The 10,000-nt window shown below is 37.9% G+C and overlaps 1 protein-coding gene across 1 annotated transcript in view; it reads left to right on the top strand.

Annotated features, from left to right (window-relative positions):
* The window catches only part of LOC138028582 (cullin-4A-like), a 34,874-nt gene that overhangs the window by 1,370 nt on the left and 23,504 nt on the right, over positions 1-10,000 (top strand). The window contains exons 2-11 of the mRNA XM_068876175.1: positions 1,014-1,233; positions 2,019-2,088; positions 3,305-3,378; positions 3,822-3,920; positions 4,089-4,152; positions 5,417-5,506; positions 5,757-5,839; positions 6,761-6,828; positions 8,283-8,401; positions 9,991-10,000. The exon at positions 9,991-10,000 is cut by the window's right edge and continues 128 nt beyond it. Of these exons, the coding sequence (XP_068732276.1) occupies positions 1,014-1,233; positions 2,019-2,088; positions 3,305-3,378; positions 3,822-3,920; positions 4,089-4,152; positions 5,417-5,506; positions 5,757-5,839; positions 6,761-6,828; positions 8,283-8,401; positions 9,991-10,000 (897 nt within the window). The remainder of the gene's footprint in view (positions 1-1,013; positions 1,234-2,018; positions 2,089-3,304; positions 3,379-3,821; positions 3,921-4,088; positions 4,153-5,416; positions 5,507-5,756; positions 5,840-6,760; positions 6,829-8,282; positions 8,402-9,990) is intronic.

Genomic DNA, 10,000 nt, shown 5'->3' with positions numbered 1-10,000 from the left:
AGGTGCTGCTTATCTGCGAGACCATTTGGGAAAGGTGCTGTGAATTTTGGTGTCCAGTCTTCCATCGTCCGATATTATGCCTGGTTACACAGCTTCGCACAGTGCATGCAAGAAAACAACAAATTTACGCACAAAATTCTATGGAAAAACTGCCTTGAATGAAGAAATACCTGTGAGCAAATACCAGAATAATATCAATCATATGTCATAAGTGGTGGACATGATGTTTATTCTGCTAAAGAGCTAAAATTACGGGTAAGACTTTAAAGTATTTTTTGATCCATTGTTGGAGAGTTTGCCTTGGATGAAGACAGAACACTTCATGGTCTCGACTTTGGATTTCTTTCGAGTTTTTTTCATGAAAAACTTTTTTTCCAAAATTTGAGTTGCTAAACTCGGGGTGCGGCGTATCTGCGAGTCTTTACGGTAGTTGATAAACAACTGCTCCATAAAGCCGCTCATGACGTCTGGAAAACAACAACTTCTAGACTGCTGGAATTCTGTACATGGGGTTCAGAGCCACCTAAAATTTTCGAAAAATTAAGACAGCTCTGAACCCCACGTACAGAATTCTTTTAAACTTTGCCAAAAGTTACATCTTATCCTGCTAATCAAAATTCTGTAATAAGAAAAAATTTCTCCGTGCCGTTTTTTTAAATATAAGCGCTTAAAGCTGAAATTAAGGGTGTTTTTAGCAGGTCATAGTATTGCTATGGTAACCTATTGTGTCACAAAAATAATACCAACGTGTTTGCTAGTGATTGGGCAGTACTTTGATACCATAATTGTAGCATCAATTGATTAAGAGTAGTAATTATGACCCATCAAAAATCTACGTCTTGGAAAGTGCTGGAAACTGCTTTGAGCCACCTTAAATACTAAAGTACGTTTAACAATGCTATGTCTAAGTGAACCCTCACCCTTCCTTTAATGGTAGCTAACTGTTTGGGACGTTATTCTTCAAAAATGCGTGGAATTACATTTTAATGACTTTTTTGGCTTTGTTCTTGCAGTTAAACCCCATTTGCCAGAGAATTTTAGGGAGGCAACATGGGAAAAACTCAAAGAGGCTGTGCAGGCAATCCACAATAAGACATTTGTTATTTACAGCCGTGAGGAACTTTATAAAGCCGTTGAAAATATGTGTTCTCATAAGATGGCAGCCACGTTGTATGATTTGTTGAAATCAGAATGCGAGTGTCACGTGAAATCAAATCTACAGCAGTTTGTATGATATCCTTTTTTTGTTATGGAATTGTTAATACCTAACAATTTAATCCATATGAATTTGTAAAAAAATTTCATTATTGTGCCTGTGTAAATTTAAATCCTCACCACTTTTGGAATGTGTAGTTATAACACATGATTGTAGTTCTAACAGATTTTCTGTTCTATTTTGTCATACTGATTCTGTATAAGAAAGTTTCTGTAATCTCTCATCTTGTTTTGTTCTGTAAGTTGGGCTACATGAAATGTTGGACATCATTCTACTTGTTCCAATGTAGTCTTTAATCCATTGACACCTCAAATGCCCTAGGACATCCCAGTAATATCGTCTGGCATTAGACTGAGTAAAAATCTGTTGTCTCACTCCCAGTGGTCAATGGGTTAAAAAATATCTAAGCGAATCTGTTTGTTCCTGGAATTTTAATCAGATTTGAGTTTCGTACTTGGTTAGGGCTCCTTGCAATTTATTCTTTATTCTTGCCTTGGCAATTCAGGTCTTTAAAGCCTCTCCTCTGGGTTCCTTTGCCGGCTGACACTTTTATGTACTTTTTGTATGTACATAGTTGTTTTGGTCATATAAATGAACAAAGCTAATCATATTGAATTTATGGACATTTAATGGCATGGATTGAAGTCTTGCTATCACAAAGGTTGTTGTGTCCCCTTGATGTTGTCTGTGACAGGGATGAAACATAAAAAAACAAACATGTTCATTGAAAAATATCCGGGTCAATTTGTTCATAAAAGCAATCAGGTAATTTTGTTGAAAAAACTCCTTAACGCCTGTGAACTGATTCAATGGATAGTGAAATATACTTGGGAAAACTGAATCATTGTTGGGAAGATCACTGCAGAGACATGGTATGTATATATAACCACAAATCCCAGGTCAAGACTGGTGCACCAGTTTCCACTGTGTGCTGCCTATACATGTATTCTTGTAAATAGAGCCTTGTACACATGTATATGTTTTAGGGGTCTAAAAAAGGTTAAGGGGTTTTGTTTCTATGGAAACTATGGTGCTACGTTGGTGGGGAAGTGCAACACAAATGGGTTTATCAACTGAGTTAATATGGTAAATATTGGCGTTTAGAGCATTAGCCTCTTCACTCTGACAAAGGGCTAATGCTCGAACCATCAGCTTTTGCATTTTTCTACAGTGGTCAATTTACCATTATCAACTAAGTTGAGAAATCCATTTCTGTGTACACAAAGGGATTAAGCTCAAATTGCATTCATGGAGAGTCCCAAAATGACCAAAATAATCTTTCTCCCTGATTTCATTTATTGTATGGTTTCACTGGCTCAGGATCATGGTGTGATACAATGCATGATTATAGCCTTGGATTTTAATTAGTTTTTTTTAAAAATATTTTCTATTTAATTTATTAATCGTAACTATTACAAAGCTCTCTAATCTGATTGGTTATCAACACCCCTGATTTCAGCAGTTATCACATGTGGGGCAAAATTACTGAATTCTGATTGGCTGAGACGGAGGGCATTTTTCTTAATCACGAGGGCACTTTTGGTAATGAAGAGGGCATGATTACTTGATCCTGATTGATTAACAGTTGCTTATCCAGAGCAAGCGAAGTTATAAGATTCCAGATTCTGACTCTGATTTAACCTGCTTTTTGCAATTTCGAGCCCTGTCAGTCCTGTATCCATTAATAATCAACATCATATACACGTTAGAAGGACCAAGAGGAATTACAATAAAATATAAATCTGTACACACCCACACACACACATCCCTAGAAGTTTCAATGACACAGTTGTATTGTCTTAATAAGTCAAATTAATTTTCCATTTCTTATCAAAATACTCAACCATGTTATTTGTGGTGCATGTAACATTTCAGTTTCATTTTTGAGATGAACTTAATCTTTAAAGAGGTTACAATGTATTTGAAAACTCTTTTTACCTTCTGCATTTGCACTAATACATTTTCCCAAAACTTATTAAATGGTTCAATGACTGGCAGGGCATTAGGATTGCTTTTGGGTTTGGGATGTATGTGCAGCTTGGTCTTGTTAACTGTATCCTCACTGTTTGATTGCTTTCATTTTTGCAGATTATGATTAGGAGCATATTTCTGTACCTTGATAGGACTTATGTCCTTCAGAACTCTTCAGTTTTATCCCTGTGGTGAGACAGCACAAATTTGCCTTTGTAGATAATTTATTAGGACAGTTAAACTTTCAGTCTTGTTAAACAAATAGCTGCTCTATGGAAGGAGCAAGAAAAGCACAGGGATTCCAACCTATGTCAGCGGATGATTACAAGCAACAAGCAACAAAGGATGCAAACAGACCAATAATAATAATTATTGTAAATTTGGACATTTAAAAGGAGCATGTTTTTTTTTTCTCTCAAGCTAGTTGCCCTTGTTCTCCAATCTAAAGGTCCCTGTCGATTGTGTGGAGTTTAGTTTCCCAATGTAATTATCTAATACATTTTTCTAGCATTGTATGAATAGTAGCCTCAAACAAACTATGGAAAATAGACTACTTTGTATTATTGGTTTTATTTTTATCCTTGGTGATGATGTCTTACTTGAAAAATGTCACCATGTTTGCTTTGTTTACCAGGGATATGAGCTTAAACTTGTTTCGTAGACACATTATGAGTAATCCAACTGTTCAGAGTAGAACAGTGGAAGGATTGTTGCAGCTGATTGAAAATGAAAGGTTAGGGAAAACACAACAATTATTCATCATTCATTTTTTAGGCATCTTATCACTTTGTTGCAGCTTACATTAAGGGAGGTGACATGTGGCTCTCAGTAAAAAAGTAGTTTAGTTTTGGGTTGGTACTATTAGTTGTTGAATAAAGTATGATCCTTTGGTTATTTGCAGACATGGCGAGGCTGTGGACAGGACACTTCTCAAAAGTCTGTTGAGAATGTTAGCCGACTTGCAGGTACATTTTACTGGAAACTGCTTTCTTTACCAAAATACCCCACTTGTCTTCATTTAATCTCCTACCTTGCTTAAATGGTCCGTGCCAAGAAATCAAGGTCTTTGAATTTGGTTATCTAATACCAGTGAATGGCTGGCATATTCCTGCAATCTAACTATAGGCCCAATTAAGTTTTGGGATTGAATCAGTAAAAGAGAACATTAAATTTTGAGGTTGGATGTGGCTTGGAGATGCTAAAGTTTCACACATAAATGTGCAGGGGCTTGCTCATCTTGCTTGAAATAATTATGATGTGTTGATTTTGCAATAACCCCAGGAACTTCTTTTGACATATGGGGTTTTTAAGAGATTCTGTTATGCAAAAGCCCGCTGTTATTGTCATATCTGTAAACCTCATTAAACTGACGTTTAAATGCATTGTTCTTCAAAAATTGAATTACTTCAAGAGCATACAGTATTGTGCAAAAGTAATGCAAGCGATAATCGTCGAATATCGCGAAAATCGCGATATATCAGCGATATTTAACGATAATTAACTTCAAACGATATATCAAGCGATATATCGTGGCAGCTATTGTTTTATTTATCGGTAAGATATCGCGAGATATCGTTTACACTTTGCGATAAATCGTTTCCGTTCAACGATATATTGTTCTCATTTAGTGATATATCGTTCCCACTTAGCGATATATCGTTCTTGCGTAGCGGTATATCTTACTCGCTTAGCGATATATCGTTCTCGCTTAGTGACACATTTTGTTTCCGTCAAGCGAGATATCGTTGACTCCTTGTGAAACAAATGTACATTTCTTCGCAGACCATTTAAGCTACATGTAATGAAGAATCCCCCACAAACCAAGCTTTTAAGGTGGCGAGTTCATTTAATGAGATAAAATCATAACTCAAACATGTTAGCTAAAGCACGTACATCGATCGAACATACCTGTCCAGGTTCTGTTAAAAAAAGCCTTACTCAAACACTCGTAGTTCCTGCAACAAGTTTTATACTAGAGAGGACAACTGTATTACCACAGAGGTTTAGGTGGGCACACTAACCAAAAACCAGAGTAGATGCCATGTGTATTTTTAGACTACATGTACGAGTAGTCCCTCTTTCGCCTAGTCCGTCGTGATTGACGTGAAAGAACCGCAAAAAAAACTTGAAGTTGATTTGCTGTACAGAACCAGCCAACCACCATGTGCACTTCTTTGCAGCTACTGCTGCAACATGCCAATTTTAGTAAAAATGAACTTTGTTTCATAGATGTACGAAGATGCATTTGAAACCAAATTCCTTAAAGCCACTGAAGTTCTTTATCATGAAGAGGGCAACAGATACATGCAGGAGACAGATGTAAGTTTACAGTGGGTTGCCTTGGTATCACACAATAATTATGTATAGTTGTGTGTTGAAGGACAATTTTTGGATAATGGAAGCTGCAAGATATTGTATGTAGAAAAAAACTATAGCAAAGTTAATGCATGACTTGATCTGTTATAATATCCTATGAGAAAAGTCTACTTTTTCGTGGCAATACTGATAGTGATCTCAAAATAAAACTGCCATGTCTCCTGTCTCTTTTTTTAATCTTTTGATGCAATAGGTACCCAAATATCTTGCTCATGTGGACAGAAGGTTAAAAGAAGAAAATGACAGATTACTCCACTATTTAGATCAGTCAACCAGGTAATTAAAGCATTAGAATTTGGTTTTACCAAAGACATTGATAAACAAAATGTAACCCCATAAGAAAGATTTGTGAGTTGAGATTTTGAGTGTTAACTCTTCGTCAAAGCAAGCTTTCTCCTCTAGCAGAGGTCACTTTTCTTTTGCATTCACTGGGTTGATGATTACGGGGAAAGAGACTTCTGCCATGGGTCGAAACTCACTGTGTTGAGCATGCATGGCGGTTACTTAGCAACCAAATTGTCAGGTGATACTTAATGTTGTGAGGGTTCATTTAACAACACTGGAATACGTGGGACACATACATACATACATACTTAATTGACGGCTCCCCACAGGGGCTTTTCAGGGCCAGTGAAACACAATGAAACAACAGAACAGAAGAACAGCAACTGTTAAGAATCCCAACTGGCTGGAGGCAAACCAGTTGGCTATTTACAAGTGCAGCTGGGAAGTTGAACCAGGGACTACCAGGATCAAATTTAACCAGTGGTCAGAGCGGGGCTTGAACCCGGGATCCCCGGATCTCAAGGCAAGCGCCCTAACCACTGGGCCACAGCAGGCTCAAGTTTACAGTCAGCAAAACATATCATGGGGCATGTGGTTTGAAGAGTGCCTTCCAAGGTTGTGGATGGCGGTTGGGTCAAAGTGAGTTTCGTCCCATGGCATACTCATCAACCCAGTAAACACAAAAGAAAAGACAAGAGACCACTGCTATTAGGGAAGAGCAAGCAGTGAAGGGCTGCAATGTAAATCTCAAAACATGTCATTGCAGAGCTTTATTTTCTCATGGTTAAATTACCTCACATGTAATTAGCTTGTTTGATAAAACCAAGTTTCATACTCTTCCCCTCACCTTGATGTTAAGGGTCCACGCACGTTTTTCGATTTAATGGAAAGTAACTGCTTTGATTTTAATAGGAAACCTCTTATTCCTTGTGTTGAGAAGCAGCTTTTGGGGCAACATTTAGGCAGCATTCTACAGAAAGGTAAGAATTTAGGGTCTTTCTGCATGTACTGGAAAGCATTGTATTTTTGGTCACTTGGGACTAGTCTTTATTTGGATTTGTTTTGTTTTCTGTCTTTTGTTTCTTTTGTTTTACGTAATCTGTGCTCCGGTACCTGCAGAAGGAACCAGAATTTAATACAAACTAATAGTAATTTTCATCCATGCACTCCTAACCTAGCTGCTTCTCATTTATGAGTAAAATCTTCTGGCGTGATACTCAGGAAAAATAGTCTGAGTTCTTCTCAAACCTACATGTACACTGTATGAATGTTGATTTTAGTGTTTTTGAATCAAGCATTGGAGCATTTATGAAATGGAAGACAATGTACAAATCACTCAAGTATTGCTTTTAGGAAACAGGAAAACAGAGGTGGTCACTGTTTTCAGATGTACCTGATGCTTAACCTACTGAATGGATCACAGACCCATTATAATAAATACCGTAAACACCCGCAGATAAGCCACCCCAAATTTTGGGAAAAAAAGGTTTTTTGATAGAAATCAAAAGAAATCCAAAGTCAAGTCTTCTTCATCCACTGTTCACCGAACAGAAAATACTTCAAACTCTTACCCACAATTTTACCGCTTATCTGCTGAGGGTTGTAGGTTCACTTCCAGCTTGACCAACACTTGTGGTCTTAAACTAACCAAGGAAAACACATTATTTTTGCTTTTATTACTCTTCAAATGCGTACACTTTCAAGTCTTCTTCGATATGGGTTGTAAACTGAAGGGCCAGCCCCAAAACCCCTGTCCATCAAATCTTGTGAGATGTTTAAGAATCCACAAACCATTGGAGTAGGGCACACATTTCCCAGGGTTGTGGTTTGTCCTGTTCTTTCAAGATAGCTTATTGCAAAAACATCCATAAATCAAGGGATGTTTCTGAGTGCTGGGCATACACGAACAGATAAGAATTCTACCCACATATGACACTAAGTCCAGGCATTGTTTTTTTCCTTCACCCACTTGCACCCTATACATGTAAGGTAAAGTCTGTATACGAACCAGAAGGCCCATCAGGCCAGAGCTTATCCCGGTTTCCATGGCATGAAGCGACTAGAAGTATTTCTACTCCTCCCTGGATGGGATGCTGGTCCATTGCAGGTTACCCCCAGCATTTATACATCTGGGTGGAGAGAGGCACCGTGAGAGTAAAGTGTCTTGTCCAAGAACACAACACAATGTCCCCGAACAGGATCTGAACCTAGACGACTCAATGCAGAGTCGAGCACACTAACCATGAGGCCACCGCATGTACTGTACTTTAATCAAACCTATGGGTTTTTGTGGTTTTTAAAGAGCGAATGCTTTCATGCTTCAAGTACAATGTACCTTATGGACTCACTTAATATAAAACTGTATAACTCTGCTTCCATGTGATTGTCCTTACATATAATTAAGTGTTTCTTTGATTTGCTTTTTTCGATGCAGGTTTTGATAGCTTGATGCTGAGTTACAGACTGAGCGATCTAGCACTCCTTTACCAGTTATTCAGCAGAGTAAAAAAAGGACAGGATGAACTGTGTGTTGCTTTCAATGAGTACATCAAGGTACAGTGTATGGAATATGCAGCTTTCTTTTTTGTCTTTTGGTACAAATCCTGTTGGCATGAATTTTTGAGGCTTTCATTGCACTCTTTCAGACTTTCGATCGTAACAGTGATGAAAGAGATGTTACAATACTGTAAACATCCGCAGATAAGCTGCACCCTGAATTTAGCAGCTCAAATTTTGGAAAAATGTTTTTTGAAAGAAATCAAGAGAAATCCAAAGTCAAGTCTTCAGAAGTCTTCTTCATCTACTGTTCATTGAACGTAAACTTGCTATTAACATTGCAACAGAAAATACTTCAAACTCTTACCCACAATTTTAGCACTTTGATATGATGATCGAACATCATTTCTACCATCGTTGACATGTGACTGATCTTTTTCTGGTATTTGTTGACAGGAATTTCTTCATTTAACACAGTGGGTGCTTTCCATTAAGCCACAATTTCCGGAAATTTCGAGCTGAAGTCAAATGGAAAGGTCCGTTTCGGGTCAGTCCGACCAGAATATTTGGGACCACCTGGAGGTGGACCTCTTTGACCGGTCGGTCCGGCCCGTCTGAAATGTGGCGTTTCATTTTCAAAAATTCTCTTTTCCAGTCGCACTTTATTGTGATGTAATCGAAATTTCGGTTGAAATGTAAATGGAATGCTTCAATCCAGTTGGAAATTGACTTTTGATGAAAAATGTCATTCCATTTTTCCTTGGTTAGTTCCACTGGTCTCCGACCTGATGGTCAGACATAAAGGAAAGCACCCAGTTTTTCCATAGATTTTTGCATTACAACAAAAACGTGACCGGAACGTTCGTAGCTTAGTAACCAGGCATTAGATAGGACGCGAATATGGAAAACTGAACACCAGAAGCAGCCTTTTTCAAATGTTCCCGCAGATAAGCCACAGCCCCGATTTCTTGCGACGGTCTTTGGAAAAAGGTGCGGCTTATCTGCAGGTGTAATTGCGGTAATTATTTATGTTAGAGCAACTTTTGTATGACCTTGTTATTTTTCACTCGCACGTCTTAAGTGCACAAAGATCCGGGCATTTTGGGATTAGGGAAGAACCTTCAGTGATCATTGGGAGATACAGCATCGCATCATGGAAATGCATGTTTAATTGTATCACTGAAATGACTGCAGTTGTATGTAATCCCACCTTAGTCGAGTTGCGAATGACAAACACGAGAGGCAAGAAAAGTATTGCTTACCTGTTGTGAGAGTTCCATTGCTGTCACCAGGTAAAAAACCAAGTAAACTTTCAGCAATTAACAAGGGAAAAAAGGAGATTTGCATGTGTGGTGTGTTAAAGTTTTTTTACGCACAATAGTGTGGACATCACCAAAACAAGTAATACTTTCTTTCAGCATTTAATTCAAGGTTAAGAAATCACATTACAAATAATATTATACCATGTTTTACTCATAAGTCTCTTGAGAGCTGATGGGATGAACATGGTTAAGGTTGTAGGTTTCCTTTGTCGCGTAACTTTCCGCAAGGTAACGGGCACAAATTTAACTGCCTTTACGTGTGTAAAATAAAAACAGAGGAAATGTATAGGGCTGAATTGAAATTGTTTTTGTTGTGTGCTGTAGAAACAAGGAG

Source organism: Montipora capricornis, chromosome 13 (genome assembly GCF_036669925.1).
Source record: "Montipora capricornis isolate CH-2021 chromosome 13, ASM3666992v2, whole genome shotgun sequence".
NCBI lineage: Eukaryota > Metazoa > Cnidaria > Anthozoa > Scleractinia > Acroporidae > Montipora > Montipora capricornis.
Note: the sequence above shows the minus strand (reverse complement) of the source record. Positions and strands in the feature narration are given on the sequence as shown.